Source organism: Uloborus diversus, chromosome 4 (genome assembly GCF_026930045.1).
Source record: "Uloborus diversus isolate 005 chromosome 4, Udiv.v.3.1, whole genome shotgun sequence".
Lineage (NCBI taxonomy): Eukaryota > Metazoa > Arthropoda > Arachnida > Araneae > Uloboridae > Uloborus > Uloborus diversus.
Window position 1 is genome coordinate 57,015,888 of NC_072734.1, and position 18,468 is coordinate 57,034,355.

The window sequence follows — 18,468 nt, forward strand, 5'->3', positions numbered from 1 at the left end:
TTCTGAGAATAAGCTGGAAATTTCAAAAAAAAAAAAAAAAATATAGTTAGCTTACTATGTAGAATCATTTTTCTTTTGAGAAGCTATCACTGATATTCACGAAAATATAAGTATTTCTTTCAAAACTACAAATTTTATTTGAAGGTTTTTGGCTCATAACATGTAAAGTTTTTGATCAAAGCTTACGAAACTTTCAGAAAACTTGACAGTATACAAGAGAAATACAATACTAAAATTTCAAATAAAAATGTTTAAAATTCGATAAAATATGAACATTTAAAGCAATTTTTCACTGCACTTGCGCGACAGATAGCAGTTTAAAACTTTCATAATATAAAACCTAACTAACTTCGTCAACTCATAAAAAAATTCTAGTTCAATATCTTAAAAATTCAGAAAGTTATCAGCGATCTAATGAGGCGAATTTCAATAATTCTTGGGTAAGCGACGAACCGTGAGGGGTCGTTCGCAAGTTTCTTACATTTGCTTGCAATCGTTCATTGTGATTCATGATACATACAAACAGCTTATTTGGGAACGACCCTTTCACTATTCGTAGCCTATTCAAGAGTTATTCAAATCCGGCTCATTAGTTTGCTGACAGTTCGAAATTTCTTTCTAAATTTTTGAGATATTGAACTGGAATTTTTTTTATGAGTTCAGGAATCTAGTTAGGTATTAAATAATGAAAGTTATAAATTGCTATCTTTCGCGCATGCGCAGTGATAAATTAATTGCTTTAAATGTCCAACATTTTAATTTCAAATTTTAGTATTATGCTTTTCTTGTTTGCTGTCAAACTTTCGTAAGCTTTGATAGAAAATTTTTCGTGTCATGAGCCAGAAACCTTCAAATAAAACTTGTAGTTTTGAAAGAAATCCTTATATTTTCGTGAAAATCAGTGATACCTTTTCAAAAGTACAAAATGTTATTGTACATAATAAGCCAACTAATTTCCGAAGTTTACAGCTTATTCTGAGTAATTTACGATGAATAATGACAAAAAACATTTTTGTTTTCCTCAATTTGTTACGGACCCCCGAAACGCAAGGGTGACATAATTTTTAATGGAAATTGACAGTTGGAGTGCACCTGTTATGTGACAAAAGTTTCAAAGCAATTGATTTCTTATTTCTTGAGAAATCCTTAAAAATGTGAATTTTTGAAAGTGTCCCAATACTTTTAATCATATAGTGTACATACATAGGTACATACAAAGATACGCTCAGTTTTTAATTATGTAAGATTATTTTATAATATCAAAAGTAATTTTTGGGTTCGAGAGAGACCAAAAAATCTTGAATTATATTTAAATAAGTATTTTTTCATAAGACAAGTATTAAGAAAAATAGTTTGATACTTAATTACGGCTGGAGTTTTCATAGGATTCGCTTGATTTCATCTTCAGCTGCCAGTGTGAATATAAACTCAGCTTCTTCATAAATTTTTGTTTTAATCTTCAGCTCTGTTGTTTTTTCCTGATTGTAAAGCGCAAACAAGAGCAGAACAGCAGTCTCTGGCTGCTGTAACGATATTTGCTTATAAGTTAGCCATAGTTCGGGCTCTGGGGCGGTCACATGTAACTTAAAAGTTATGTGCGGTTTAGCTATTATTTGAGTGACTCAACAGTTCACTGTTTCCTCCAAGTTCGGCAAAACTACTTCAGGGAAACCGGAAGTTACCAAATGAGAGCTACAATTTTTTGTAGTCTACTCAGCTGGCGATAACAACGTCACACAGAAAGGCTGAAGTAATCTGGCTTATGGGAAAAGGTGTGAAATTAAGTTCCTTTTTGTTAGTGTGGGAGCGGAATTTTTATTTGTTTTTATTAAAAGAAGCTCGTTTCTTAAACTCTATTTTTACTGGAGGAGAGCAAGAATTTCATCTTGTTCTAATCGTAACAGGTATTTTAAACTGATTTTTTGAAAAGACAATATGAATACCTGCAAACCAAAAAAGATTGCATAGCAATCTCCGGGGGCTGGAGCTGGAGCTCCTTTAGTATATTTTTAAAAAAAAAGAAAGAAAAAAGTAACGTCTAAGAAATTGTGAACGAATGTCAGTGACGCGCCTGTGTTCAGGAGGCCCCATTGCACCGACAGCATTGGCGTAAACTAGGGGGGGGGGGCACTGGGGGGGGGGCAAGTGCCCCCTTACTTTTTTGAACCAGGGGCAGAGTTATTATTTTGCCCCCCTAGTTTTTAAGCAAAGGATTTTTTTTAATTGTTTTTCAAATGATCTATACCTTATTTTCAAACAATAATAAAATGTAATTCGCGTATTATCAATGCAATTGTTATAATTTATGTGCAAAAGTTGTACCATTGACTTCAACCAACAATTAGTAATTTCAACCTATAGTTTATCTGTTTTTAAACTGCACCATAGCGGCGCAATCTGAAGCTCAGAAGAGGCTGCTGTGCGCGTACCTGATCCCAAGTGATGTTGAACCTCTAACCCCCCCCCCCCGTCCAATATATATAGGCATGTAATCCTAGTTTACTAAATTTAGGTAGTAAACTAGGATTAGATGTCCACAAAATGAGTGTTTTCGAGAAAGAGCGGAAATGTTGCTGCATTTCCAAAGTTTTTTTGAAAGCGAAATTTACTTTCAATCCTTCAACTGGCGCTCACGTCAATGAACAGCCAACAGATGTAATTGACGGGTCAAAATAGGACAGTGGGGGAGGGAGAGGCGGCTCACAGCCTTTCCCCCTCTCAGAATGCTGAGTAGAATGTTTTTCAAAACTATTCTTTATTATTGATGAGAAGAAAAGAACACGTCTTTGGAAAACAAAGTGATTTTTAGAAATTAATAGTAATCTTAGGGGGAAATCTTAATTTCTTTTAAAAATAAATCTTTTAATTAAAAATATTCAAAAGTAACAGCTTATTGGTCAGCTAATTCCACCCCTCCCCCCACTCCGATCTATTTCCTCTCTTTTTTTCCCCTATGTAACTAAAGCCTGAAAATAAGAAAGTGTTCAAAATGGATCCCCCCCCCCACACATACATACTCCGGAAGCATTATGGAGCATCTCTCTCTCTCTCTCTGAAGTTTCATTTTCAAGTCTTCAATTTCGCGAGGGGAAAACCCCCAAATACTGAACTACATCAAAAATCACTTAAAATTGCATTTTTGGAGCTTTAATTTCGAAAAATTACTGGCCCAAAAACTACCAAATTATGGCCTTACAATCGCGTTTTTAAAACTTGAATAATATATTCTGGCAAGGGTCCCTATACCACCTTTCTCTAATATCATAAGCGATTAGGTTTTTAAACTACACTTACAAGAAATTTAAGTGGACTTGCCCCTGAATATAAAACATTGCTTTAGTTTTGAGCATCATAATTTTGAAAATTTTACCAGGAAGAGCTTCAGAAGTTAAGAACCTCCTTCCTGCAAAATCTTCAACATTTGTCTAAAGTTGCGTTTTCGAAACTTCAATGTCGAAAACTGGGGGGCGGAGGTATTGATTTCGACCTGTAAGAAAAAAATCCATCGGGGACAGTCCTTGAGCTCCCTCAGTTACCCTTACGTCGATAAATATGGCCTGTAATCGAGTTTTTGAAGCTTCAATTTCTAGAAATTCCACTGAGACCTTTTGTCTCCCAAACATCAGCGAAGAAAGTATAAAATTGTGTTTTAAAGCTACTAGTTTTAAAGTTTTTCCGGAGGAGTGCCCCCGGACCCCCCTTTTCTACCAGATATAAATTTTTCTTTTCTTTGCCTTTGCCCCCACCCCTCCAAAAAAAAACTTTTTTCTCTTTGCGTCATTGAAATAGAATATCACTTTGATTCAGGGCATAGGTCACTAATAACAGGGTGTGTACTCTGTACAGATTCTTCATTCCTGGGATCCTGGAAAGCAACTTCGGAAGAAAGAAAAGTTTTTTAGAAAGTACTTATAGAATTCCTTGAACTTTCTACTTAGTCCATGGAATTATTAGCGAATTGAAATCAACGCAACTTAGATAAAGAAATATGTACTTTATGATTACAAAACGTAAGCACAACTGCTTGGCACCATCGATCGAGTAAACTATGAACATAAAGACAAAAGGAGGGTCAGCATATTTTTTGGGAAAGAGTGAAACTTCTCCGAATGTATGTGCGCATTACTCTCTGTAGTTCTCTGTTGTGTTTAAATTGAATAACATACATTGCGTTAAAAGTTATTATGATTGCTTAAATTTATTCACTTATTTATGAAAATTAAATTTTTTCATTATTTTTGTTGGATGGCAGAATGTGAATCAAATAAATTTCCCTTGAAAAAGAATTTTGCCTCCCTACTTCACGTGGCCAAGTTACGCCTCTGACCGACAGCCTTGAAATTTGGTACAAAATTAGTTTGAGCCCCCTGGGTTTTGCACCTCAAAGCGTTTTTTAAAATTTTGCAATAGTTTTTTTCTGATTTGGCTTTTTAAGCTAAAATTTCATAAATCGCCTATTAAAGGGATAAAAGGCTTTGTACACTCTGTAACATTCCATGTCATTCGAAAGAGGTTTTTTTTTCGCATTAAATTAAACTCGTTCCAAATTTTTAATTAATTAGAAAGTAGTTCTTAGGGCTTGTATTTTAGCAAAAGCCCTTTCAATTAAACTTACTGAAGCACAAAATGTTACTAGAGACCATAAATTTAAAAACTATTTTTCAAACGCGGAAAACCGCTTTTTGCAAAGTTCAGGAACCCCTTAGCACCTTTCGCTCTGCAAGTTAGTCAAAGTTAGTTTGGAACCAGGGGAAGGGATGCTTTTCAAAACTTTTTTTTAAAAATAACTTAGAAATACGCCTTTCCATCAAGTTATTTTTGTCTTCAGGTAGGAACGGGATTTTAATATTGTTCTAATTTTATGAGCTCTTTACGTAAACTCTATTTTGTGCGGAAAGGGAGGGAAATTTTCATTTTGTTCTAATCGTAACGCGCATTTTGTGTTTGATTCTTCCTAATTCCTAATAGGCGATTGAAATATTTGCAAAGAAATCTTCAGGGAGCGGCAACGAGCGGGGGGCGGAACCCGCTAGTGTTATAGGAAGAAACATTATTTTTTAAATTTCATTTTGAGTTACCGAATTCTTTAAAATTTATTAGTTTGCCATAAAGCGAAAAGTAATGTTAATCCATGATCTATTCGAAAATGATAGCTTTTAAAATGGTTTTAATAAGTGAAAAAGGATTTGCGGTCTTCAGTGTGATTTAACATTTCCAGAAATAAAAATGTTAAATACGATACATCAATGTACGTAATCTACAATTTATTGCCATTATCCATAAAATTCATTTTGTGATTATATAACGAATTTAATGGCATAAGAAGAAGTAAGGAGAATATTTTTTTTTTTTTTTAACCATCGGATAAATCTGATATGTACTTAGCTGAATACAATAAATCTTCGGGAATGTCTTCAAGATATTTTTATACTCAGGAAACAGTTTTATTTCTTGTGGTATTTAACGAATAGTAAACCCTTTTTACAGTTACATTAAGATGTGGAGTTAATTTAGGAGATTTCAAATCACATACACCAAAGAACTATAGTATCTTCGTGTTGCTTATTTTAAGTACTGTCAGCCCCACTTAATCGGGTAACAGACAGACATATACCCCGATAATAAGAACAAAACTTTTAGGATCTAATATCTCCTCATAGACGTAATATTGAAGATCCTCGTTTAATCGAGTAATTTCCCCGGATAATCGAATGAAGTTGGTCAGTTTTTGATAAGAAAAATGTTAAAAAAAATCCATCCTTCATTTGAATTTCGACGTCATGAATTCAAATTAAGTTTATCGCAATCACGAATTGTGATAGGACCTAACTAGTTGGGTTTCTTGTTTCTACAAATGGAATGGAAATGACCAAGAAATTTACACCCATCATATCATGATCGGTGATTTTCTAGAATAGGTAAGATGATTCAACCCTAAAGAAAGAAATAGTGATTTGGAAGCGGTAATAAAGATTTTATGGCCGATATCCACCAGTACACTTATTAACTAGAAAGTCGCCCGTCAAGGTATGACGGGTGAAAAGTGCTTCTACTCTTTTACATTTGAACGAAGCAAGCCTGTTTGGTGATATTTTGATAGTTGAAATTTAAACCATAACACCAGTGAATTAACCCTAAACTCCAGTAGATAGCTTTAATCGTTTTCGTTTCTTCATTCCCCTGAAATGACACAGTCTTACCAGTAAAACAATTAAGTTACCAGATCGAGTTCAGCCTTGTCACAATAAAGCCTTTCCCTGCATGTTAAACATTACCAAAACATATTACCAAATTATTATCATGCTGTTGCGCGAGATTCATTGTTGAAACACGCGGACTACTTGATCATCGGCTATTATTCATACAGTTCGACCACGGATTGTATGTAATTTGGCAATCTGCGAAGTAAAGACGATTCCATGTAAATAATCTAGCAGGGAGAAGGGAAAATAACGACGGGATTAGGATGCTCGCGTTTTATAATGTCACTAGTGCCTTATTCATTTATTGCATTCTCAAAAATAAAATAAAGGGAAACAAAAATAGTTACCATGGAAACAACAAAAATAAAATAAAATGTTTTCATTTCGTTCAGGAACGTAAAAGCAAAATGATAAGCTCAAAACTGTGTTGTGAATAAATAAATCAATAAATTTTTGCCGTGAGAATATAGATCGAATATACTTTAGATTTAAAAAATGTTGCTGTGAGCAAATTTTCATTTTTACGAAACTAAGGCTAAATAATAGAGAGGCAGAAGTGCACATTTGAAACAAACCAACATCCTTATAAACTAATAGATACGTCCATTTCCGCCTATGAACCGGATATTAATCTTTCCATGTAATTGATGGTCAAACAGTACGAGAATATCATTTAAAGCGTATAACGTTTATTTTTATTTCTGATCAATTTGAATTGATAAAAAAATAGTAAGCAGGAAATTTTGTATTTAGATGAAGTTTGGTCGTTTAAGCTCGTCTATAATGGTGTTTTTTCCTGAAAAAACGCAATTTTACTCTAAAAAACTTTTTAAATGGGGCATTTCACAGTATTTGGCTGTTACGGACTCTACACTTCATAAGGATGTTTTAGCCTCCTACTAATGATTAGTGCAAGTAGTAAAGTTAAACTTTTTGTAAATGATTAGTCCTATTTGTACTTATGTCATAGCATTGAAAAAAGTTTACATTTGTGTTGAATTTCTAAAGATATAGGAAGATATATAGCATGTTACGGACTCTACACTCAAAAGACATGGAAATTTTTGCTTAAACTATCTTCAAATTTTCTATGAAAGTAATAACTATTTTTACCTAATGAAGGTTTTCTACAATGTCTCAGTTTATCTATAGTACATTTAAGCACCAAAATAATTTTTAAAAAGGTAAAAAATATTTTTTACGGAATTATTTACTAAAGAACTGAACGTTTATGAACATATTACGGACTCTACATACACTACGTGTCCAAAAAAAAGTCGCATGCCTTAATATTTGGTTGGACCACCTTTTGCGCATATTACAGCTTTCATACGCCGCCGTGGCATTGCTTCAGTGAGCTTTTTTAGAGTATCCGTTTTTATTTTCGCCCACAATTCCATCAAGAAGTCTCCTAAACGTTCGATAGATGAAGTAAGTGTGGTGTGTGATCTTAAATCCTTTTCGAGTACGTCTCACAGACTCTCGATTGGATTGAGGTCTGGACTTTGGGGTGGCCAAATCATGTGTTGAAATGATGCATCGTGCTCATCGAACCAAGATTTAACAATTGTAGCTTGCTGTACTCTGGCGTTATCGTCTTGGAATACACCACTACCGTCAGGAAAATAAAAGTCCATAGATGGCACAACATTATCATCCAAGATGCTAAAGTACTGTGCAGACTTCATTTGGTTGGTGCACAGCACAATGCAGCCGAGCCTAGTTCAGATGAACAGAAACAACCCCAAATCATTACACTGCCTCCGAAAAAGTGCAGAGTGGGAACGAGACATGTAGGGTCCATTGCTTCGTGTGGCTCTCTTCGAACCCTGACGCGTCCGTCATTTTGAAAGAGCGTAAATCTTGACTTATTGGATCACATGACCTTTCTCCAATCTTTAACAGCTCAATTTTTATGATTTTTTACAAATTGCAGTCTTTTTCTTCGATTAATGACTCTTGCAAGTGAATTCCTTATTGCAACACAACTTCTTAGTCCCGGTTTTTGAAGTTCTCGTCGCATTGTGCGCTTGAATTGAATCGTTTTAATTCCCTCATTGAAGAGTACTTTGAGTTAGATGGTCGATTTCTTGCAATTTTTTTTTTTACTAATCGCTTCAGAGAACGCCGGTCAGGTTCATCCAGAATGGATTTACGACCACAAAGATGTCGCGAACAGGTAACTTCTCCGCCATCTTTCCACCTTTTAATAATGCGTCGAACAGTTCGCAATCCCATACCAGTAATTTCAACTATGTCTTTGCATTTTGTCCCACTTTGGTACAGGCCAACAATTTGCCCCTTTTTTGAACTCTGTTACATCACTTCCTCGTACACAACTACCGATTCCAGCCATGCTTACTTCGAGCTAAACAGTCTTCTAGGGCAACGCCCGCATTTTATGCTTGCATCGAACAAAGATTTATGCAAATATCTATAATACTCATCGAATCAACTTCTTCCAAAGTTGGGACGTTTGAAATTAAACCGCGCCTTTTTTTTTGGACACATAGTATATTTGTTACGTTTGAGTATTGTTTGAATTATTGTTTATAGAGTCTAAACAACAATACTACCTCATTGTTCAATAATTACAATGATAGAATCAACTGTTATGGCTATTTCTTCATCACATGTGTGAGGGGTGCTCACTTGGGGGGGGGGGGCATGCCGCAGACTGTGCCATTGAAGTTTTTTAGGGGGTGTTTTGAGGGGTATTTTTCTCATTTTTGGGGAGAGGTTTTTGATATATCGGGGGAGACGGGGGGGGGTCTGTGGGATATTTAGGGGAGGTGCACGCAAGCTCTAGGGGGTGGGGGGGGTACCAGATTGAAGGTGGCCTCCTGTTGGAACAGACCAAGTGATATGTTGATTTCTTCAGTCATGAATTTGTTATTAGGAATGATAGGTTTTAATGCAAATTTTACAAACAATTTATCTTTTATAGTAGAATCTTGGTTATCTGAAGTGATCAATACCGGATCATCTTCGATAAATCGAAATTTTTGAATACATTTTAAGAAGGGTTGGACATGTTAGGAATAAAATGTTTTTAAGCCAAAACTTTTCAAATTGTATTTTTAAAGGTAAGTTAAATTTTCTGTTAATTCAATTTAAAAGGTCAACATTTTTTTGCTTCAGGAATCACATACATTTTTAAGCAACAGAATTTTGTTCATTTTCGGTTTAAGTAATTGCATTTCATTAATTAAATGTATGATCGGTCATGTATGGCACGAAAGATCTTATATTTTTATTTAATGATCCTAATATTAATGCACTAAATGACATCTGACATGCCTTATTTTGTTCTTTTATTTTAATGTGAAAGTGATTTTTTTCATCTTTTTTGTACAATATGTACTGGTATTCTGTACTGGAAATTTTTCAAATGTCACACTGAAAATATACTGAAATTCGGGACCACCAGATCAGTCAACATCCCATAAGATAATAGGGGAAATTTGGTCTTGTTAGACTGGCCTTGATAATTTTAACACCTTTTCTTTTTTTTTAAAATTTACTAATGTTCCTTCTCATAAGATGTTATGTATGTGTAATAACGTATTTATTTTTCGGTAAAATTAGTTTTATTCGGCAGATTGAGAATTTTCGCCCTCATAAAAGTTTTTGTTCGGGCCTAAGAGTTGTGTTGAGAGATCAAAATCTCGCACATTTTAGAGTTGCCGTTGCCACGTAATCTAGGTTGGTTTTATGGTGAAAAGATATTCTAGGTGAAAGTTAAACAATCCACGACTGATTTTTCGCAGCACTTTATTGCATCATTCATTCACATTCTTCAGGGACAGGCCATGGGGTTGGCGCTCTCCCATCCGATCACTTCTCCCTCGTTTTGTTTCTGGAGCCACTGGAGCAGGGGTTCGAAGTATTCCAGGAGCGGATTCGCGTCCATGCGGTCGGAGTCCGTGACTATCCGCATCGCCTCCTTCCACTCCACAGAGCTCCCCTGTCTCAGCATTTGCCTGGAAGGAATACACACACCTGTTACATGCATGCGTAGTGGCGTAGCTACAGTTTCTGCCACCCGGGGCGATGGGGCGGTTCCTCTATTTTCCACCCTTTCATTGAGACACATCTAATACATTAAACCATCGAAAATTATTGAACAAATTGAAAACTTCATTTAAGGAAGAAAAGAGAAACTTATTTAATCCGTATTCTTCCTACAAGAAAAAGGGGGGGGGGGGGGGTGATGGGAATGTTAAATGCCTATCTCAGAGAAATATTCTAAATTTACATCAGAAATCGCAGTTAAAGAGTAACGTTTAGGGGATGGAGTTCTCTCCCGAATCTTCATCAAAACTGAAGTCTGTTTTAGTTTTTGGTGACGTTAGAAAGTCAGGGTCTTTTCTCGAATATTTTCAGAAATTTACGTTTTAAAAATACAATTTAAGTCCGTAGTGGAAGTTAAGGCAATGAGAAAGGTTCAGGGGCGGAAATATTTCAACTTTGAACGCTGAGAAGCGCAGTTGTAGTCACAACACAACCTTACATTCGAAGGGTTTTTTTTCTTTGCTTCCAGTAATAGATTTAAAGTATGTTTCCCTTATTTAGATATTTTTTCCACATCAAAGGTGCTGAATCGCCGCCTCTAAAAATATGACGCCCGGTTGCCCTTCTGCCCAACCCTAGCTACGCTACTACATACATTACACTCTAGGGTTCCCCGTACCTACCAATATGTAGAGATCCTATGTACGGAGAGATTGGGCAACGGCGCTTCGCTCTAAACGCCATGTTTTGTCCAAGTGTCGTCAGCTCGAAATGCTGTGCTTTTTGAATTTCTAGCTTTCCCACGGAATATAGGACATGAAATCTTTCAAGTACAGTCTTATTTTTTTTTCTCGTATTTTCACTAAATGGAGTGAGCTCCAAGTCTGGCAAACCCAGCGTCAATCGTTTTGTATCGTCATAGCTTACAAAGAAAAAAATTTTCTTTAAAAAATCGTTCATAAAGATAGACAACAAACAGATATTTGCAATTTGCACATTTTATTTCATAATATCATAACTTGCTTCTAATTTTTTCGATTCAATGTACAGTGACATTTGGGGCAGAAGATGCTACGGGAAGTGAGCATCATTGGACATAAGATGGCCGCCGTTCTGAAGTTGTCCAATCCCTCCCTCCCTATGTAGGATCTCTACCAATATGCGTGTTTTAACCTGTTGGATGTGGCACTGAAGACAAGACAGCTCTGTGATTATTATTTTTTGATCCAGGCCAGAAGCCAAACAATCCCAGGGGGTTTTAATGGGAGGACTTTGTGACCACGATCATATTAACATAGTGCAGTCAACATTAACACGGAGGATCTTTGACTGGCTGGCTTCGAACTTGGGACCCTCCAGTTACTAGTCCAATGCCCTACTGATCAGACCATCGCGACCTCTTGAGTTACATACATACTGCCTGCCTACGGTTGCTATGATATTCGCAACGGTCAGTAAAGGCCGTAGATATAGTATAGCTAGATGCTCAACTCCGCAGCGAAGGCCAATAAACGCGTGAAACTTGAAATAGATGGACAAAAGCGCAGCCTACGCGGTTGCAACGCTGTTAGCATCCCATCAGGCTACGGGCAGTAGTTTTTTGCGTGCCGTAGCTCAGATAATATGAAATTACAACAAAAAGAATATGAACGGAGAAAAAAACACGCGCATGGGATGAGGTTTGAGATGGATCAAGTTAAACGCCGTTAACATAACTCAACTATAATAATCTTTCGGAACTTAAAATTGAAGCTAAGTAATGATAATAATTTTAAGAAATTAAAGATTTTTATTTACCGTCCTCCTAAAGCTCTTGATGGCAGTCCTGGGGGTTTTACTCTTTAAAAAAAAATTACTTATGGTTAACTGACTCGATTCCGAGTCACAACTGACTACAACTGTATTTATGTCGAGGACTGCATACTACGTGCCTTGCCTCCATTATTTTTTTATACCGATAGATGGCAGCACCATCACCGGATCGAACAGTTAATGAGAATTTAGAACTAGACCAGGAGCTAATAGCTACCTGGTGCTAGCACCCCCAGAGGTATCGTTTCACTTGGAGGACATTGAGACCACGAGCATATTTAACGTCGCCCAGTCCCCTTTAATGACGACGGTGGGTCTTCGACCATCGACGTTCGAACTCAGGACCCTCCGGCCCCGAATCCGACACTCTACCGATCGGGCTACCACGCCCCTTGTGCAACAGATGAGGATTGTTTTTCATCACACGGGGGACAGCTGACCCTTTAACCCTCCCCTGAATCCTCCCTTGCTAGAGAACTATGAGCACCTCAAGTAATTTTATGACCAATCTGTATAACTTATAAAGAAAGTTGATGAGGGTAGGATTTTAAACGAATGGTTCTTTTCTCAATAAAATTATACGTACCGCAGCAGCTGTCCCGCCGCTTTGTTCTGGTAGATGTCGCACTTGTGCAGGGGTCCCTGGTGTTCGGCTGCCTTGCACAGCGCTTTATGGAACTGGAACTGGATCACGTAGCTCACGAAATACCTGAAACGGGAACACTTCATAGAATTTACTTTATTATTAGCTTTTATCATTCCAACGCCTTCGTAATGGCAAATACTTATCACTTTCAACATAGAGCAAAAACGAACTTAACACTGTTAGGAAATCAATGCCATCAATCTCTCGGAAGCATTATAAATAAATAGCGGAGAAATCAACAATTGGTTCTGTTAAAGTTCATTGTTGAATTGTATTTTTTTATTCACTTTAACAACATGATCACACGCAAGAGGGCAGCACCAGCTGGCATTACTTATATTCAACGAAAGTTTTTCCGAGCCTGTTACATAATGACGTCAAATGCAAAGGCGTGGTAAACGTCAAGTTTAAATCCCAGGCTTATGATTCGTCAAAAGTGATAGCGTCCTTTGCCATTTTGCAATCTTGTTTTCGTGATTTATCTTGCTCTAGTAGTGTGTGCTCTTCAAGCGGCGATGATGTGTGGAGGCGAGTTTGTTGGCGGGCTATTTTTGCCCTATAGAAGAAAACGTAAAAAAAAATTGTATCTTTTATCATCGTAAAATCGTAAAAGATTCGAAACAAAGTGTATAGTGTGATCATCATATATTTTAACCTAGAAATCATCTGTCAATTTTTTTTTATAAAACGCCATCAACGAGAAACGACGAAATGTCCTCCTTTTGAACTGACCGCCACCAAAACGTATTGAATGAGTCGGTAAATAATCTCAGACTAATTAGTAATCTCACCGTCCCAGAGAAACGACGAAATGTCTTCCCTTGGAACTGACTGCCACAGCAAAATATATTGGATGAGCCTGTGAAGACTTGCAGACCAAATTGAGAATTAACAATCCCTGAGAAATACGTTGGTTCTACCAGCATGTCTTACGTTGGGATCGTCGCATCCTTTCGTATTTTTTTTATATAAATTCATCTCTACATTGGTGGAACTGCTTATCGGTCAATATGTGCTAATGTTAAAGTTCATTGTTGAATTGTATTTTTTTATTCACTTTAACAACATGATCACACGCAAGAGGGCAGCACCAGCTGGCATTACTTATATTCAACGAAAGTTTTTCCGAGCCTGTTACATAATGACGTCAAATGCAAAGGCGTGGTAAACGTCAAGTTTAAATCCCAGGCTTATGATTCGTCAAAAGTGATAGCGTCCTTTGCCATTTTGCAATCTTGTTTTCGTGATTTATCTTGCTCTAGTAGTGTGTGCTCTTCAAGCGGCGATGATGTGTGGAGGCGAGTTTGTTGGCGGGCTATTTTTGCCCTATAGAAGAAAACGTAAAAAAAAATTGTATCTTTTATCATCGTAAAATCGTAAAAGATTCGAAACAAAGTGTATAGTGTGATCATCATATATTTTAACCTAGAAATCATCTGTCAATTTTTTTTCATAAAACGCCATCAACGAGAAACGACGAAATGTCCTCCTTTTGAACTGACCGCCACCAAAACGTATTGAATGAGTCGGTAAATAATCTCAGACTAATTAGTAATCTCACCGTCCCAGAGAAACGACGAAATGTCTTCCCTTGGAACTGACTGCCACAGCAAAATATATTGGATGAGCCTGTGAAGACTTGCAGACCAAATTGAGAATTAACAATCCCTGAGAAATACGTTGGTTCTACCAGCATGTCTTACGTTGGGATCGTCGCATCCTTTCGTATTTTTTTTATATAAATTCATCTCTACATTGGTGGAACTGCTTATCGGTCAATATGTGCTCACTGATATCTAAATTCATCTCCACATTGGCGGAACTGCTTATCGGTCGATATGTGCTTACTGAGGTTTAAATTCATCATCTACGTTGGTGGAACTGCTTATCGGTCAAATATGTGTTTACTAATGTTTTAAATCCATATCTACATTGGTAGAACTGTTTATCGGTCAATATATATTCACTGATGGTAATTGATTGGTATTCTATGAAATGATATTTAATCTCGAATTTTAAGAATTTATCCTTCGTTAAATTGTGTTTTTAAATGAAGATTGATAATTATCAATTTATGGTATCTTATTGTTTTTTTTATATTTAAAATAAATGGCTTGTTACACATTTATTAATCATTTTGTAGTCACCTTCACAACGCAATGATATTAATATGAAGTTAAATGGTAAACAAATGAAATATTCAAGTTTAAAATTTTATTTAAGATTTTATACATTATGTCTCACCAATTTTAACCAAAGTTTTTACATTTTTTTATCAAGTATTTTACAGGTTCATTTCTAAATTTAAATTTAGAAATTAACTGATGAACATTTCAATTTGAATTATTCAGATCCATCGCCAAAGCCACGTCCTCGTTCGTTACCGCTTCGTTGGATGTCACTGTGTAGCACTGTATCCAGAAGTTTTACCATGTATGGCTAGTTCACTTTTTTTGAAGCAAATGCCATAGGCATTTACTATTAAGGAGAGGAGACGTTGATTGTTTGGATCATTCCACCACAGCAACAATATCGTTGGATTGCTGATAGGTAGCTCTGTCTTCCGAACGGAAGTTCACTTTTTGAGGCAAATGCGATAGGCAGTTGGTGACGGTGGCGTTGACCATACTTACTTTGTTATTGGTGGGTGGGATAAGCTTTTACGTCGTTGCAAAAAACAAAAACGAAATAATAATTATAAAAATAATCTAAATGTATAAAGGTGTCAGCGTTTCTTTTTTTGTTTGTACCCGATGGCCCGAAGACCCCATAGCACATACAGCCCTAAAACTGCTAAACAATGATTTCTTTCTTTGCAGTGACGTCATCTTCGTCTTACGGATGTGTTCGAATAGTGCAAACGGGGTATTCTTGATTTGGTTATTGCGCTGTTGTCATTATTGTTTACGGATGTTTTTTTTTTTTTTTACTTCAGGTTAAATTCGTTGTGTGTACGTTAAGGGGTCTAAGGACCTTTAACCTTCAAAATTTTCAACTTTCGGGAAAAAAAAATATATGTTATGCATAATTTAATTCTTAATAGTTTGATACCTTATTTATTACCATACGCAAAACATTTTTCATGTTATCTTAAAAATGCGTAAACTTTTCCCATAGATTTAGGTTAACAACAGCAGTTTAAGCCTCTTTTTCTCAAGTGCCGGTTTCTTGTTTTGCGTACGTGATATCTCAGAAAGTTTCTAATATACTTCCGTAACACTTTTCATGCATGTTTTTCTGGATTATTTTTATAATCTGAACCTAAATTTTAGCTAAAAATAAAAGTTAATACTTAAAAAAAATATTTTCGCCCAAAATTTTGGAAAATTTTGGTATTAACTTATAAAATTTCAAACAAATAAATAAATAAATAAATAAATAAAAAAGTAAATTTAGGTTCAGATCATAAAAATCAACCAGAAAAACATGCAGTAAAAGTTTTACGGAAATATATTAAAAACTTTCTGAAATATCACGCACGCAAAACGAGAAACCGCCACCTGTGTGTGTGTGAGAAACAGCTGCTGTTAACATAAATCTCTATGGGGAAAGGTTACGCATTTTTACGACAACTTGAAAAGTTTTTTGCGTATGGCAATAAATAAGGTATCAAATTGTTCAGAATCAAATTATGCATAACATGTATTTTTTCCAGAAAGGCGAACATTTTGAAGGTTAAAGGTCCTTAGACACCTTGATTGATTTTCTTTTTAATTTGAAAGTCAATTGGCGAATTGGGGGATAAACAATGGGGTTGCGGAACTATATTAATTTGAAAGCTACTGTTCATGTAATTTTGATGTATTTTTGTTCATTTGGCAAAATATTTTAAATTTTAATTGGCGTTTATATTTTTTTATTCAACAGACTTCGTTTAAAGTTTTAGCGCGGGTATCGCCATGCGGGTACTACTAGTTTTATTAATAAAGTGAACAAATGAATTTCAAGGTATTTGTATTTCGGAATGGTATTGGTGTTTGTAATTTGGTATCGCGTATTTTGAAATATTTCAAATGCCCCAGGCGTTCGAGGCTTTCTAATTCTGCCCCCCCCCCCCATCAACTTGATGTGTACTGTTGTTTTCGTGGCCATGGAGTTTTTGATCGCATCAAAAGTCCGGACGATCGCGCAGTCGGTGCCTTTTGACTGAAGAGAACAGGGAAAATTTTCAAGCGACACCATTCATAATTTTAAAACATGGGGCACTCGAAAATGTGTCTCGGTGTCAGGTTAACATCCGGATGTATGTCCTAAGAAACGACTCTCTACTCTTTCATTGATCGATTTCATTTTTCAAATTTCTAGAAAACCTGGCAAATGATTCTAAAACTATTTTCATGTGAGACTTGAGCTCAGACCGTAAAAATTCAATTGCGAGTGAATTTAAGAGACCAAAAACTCATTAAATCATCAAAAAAATTATTAAAAAAATCATTCTACTTTACAGAAAGCCTAAAAGAAAAAAAATCCAAATTGTTTACGTGCTTAGTATAATAAGTACATCTCCAGAACGCCAGTGAACTTACTATCGAACCAGGTATCAATAGATTCGTAATTTTCCCGTCTTTTTGTTTGGCTATTTAACATAATCCTCCGATAACAATTGGCGGATATACCAATTAAAAACTATTAATTATGATCCTTAGATTTCGATATAAAATCCCCATTTTTCGAAGGGTTTTCTCCATTTAAATAATTATTCAGCGCTTCAACTCAACTTTCCGTAACTAAACATACAACCTAACTTCCTTTTACTAAAATTTGTAGCGTGAAGAAAATCATTGAGATGAAAAATCTGTTACCATTTTTTTCTCTAATATGAAGAAATAAAATTCCGGCTTTTGTTTTGAGGCTTTTTCTGTAATCTGGGGATTTAAAATGTTTCCTCTCTGGTTATTTTTCTTTAATCTGCCACAAAATTTTACTGCTTTTTTTTTGTTCAAGCCTGGTTGTTGAACACGCGTCACTTGACATAAATTTTATTTTCGAGGTAGACCGTGAAAAAGCCCGGCGACGCAGCTAGTTTTATATGATTTCATGAAAAAAACATCACTTATATTCATGAAGTTAAACAATTGGTAGTGTCAGATTTCGAAATGTCATTCAACCACATATGAGAGGGAAATAAGATGAAAATTAAATTTTAAGAACATGCTCATGATTTTTAACCCCAATGCAAAAAGGAAGTGTTTATAAGTTAGGCGTGATCTGTGTCTGTCTATGCCACCGTAGGTCGAAAACGGAAGAACAGATTTTGATCATTCTTTCTTTTTGTTCGGAAGAAGATAAAATCGAGAGTCTTTTGTTGTCTCGTGCTTATAAATTTAATAACAGAAGATATTAATTAGAAGTCACAAAACTAGCGTTTTTTACGCTATTTTGGTTGTGAGAACATACTCGGTAATTAAAGTATTAGTAGCAACCGAAAGATTGAAATTTTCATCATTTCAATGGAATGTGTTTGGAACTTCCAAGGTATGTAGAATTCGAATTATAACCTTTGAAAACAGATTTTAAATGCAATTTGAGCTCTTATACACTAGGTCAGTGTTTCTTAAATTGTGTTCCGCGGAATCAACGGGCTCCGCGGAGCTCTCTCAGAGGTTCCATGATACTTGCATATTTTCATTTCACACCTTTCAAATTTGACACTTAAATTTGATAGAAATAACGTTTTTCAAAATCAAAATAAATTTTCCTTTTCTTTCGTATCCAAATCTCAGCATTATTAACCGTAAGGTTTAGCCACCATGGGAGTAATTTTATTTGTCGCCTAAAATAATGCAAATTTTA

General features: G+C 35.7%; 1 protein-coding gene across 1 annotated transcript in view; it reads right to left on the reverse strand.

Annotated features, from left to right (window-relative positions):
* Nucleotides 1-9,940: 9,940 nt before the first annotated feature.
* LOC129221627 (angiotensin-converting enzyme-like) overlaps nt 9,941-18,468 on the reverse strand; it is a 48,475-nt gene continuing 39,947 nt past the window's right edge. The window contains exons 13-14 of the mRNA XM_054856151.1: nt 12,616-12,738; nt 9,941-10,186 (exon numbers count right to left, since the gene is read on the reverse strand). Coding sequence (XP_054712126.1) covers nt 10,003-10,186; nt 12,616-12,738 — 307 coding nt within the window. The 3' untranslated portion in view covers nt 9,941-10,002. The remainder of the gene's footprint in view (nt 10,187-12,615; nt 12,739-18,468) is intronic.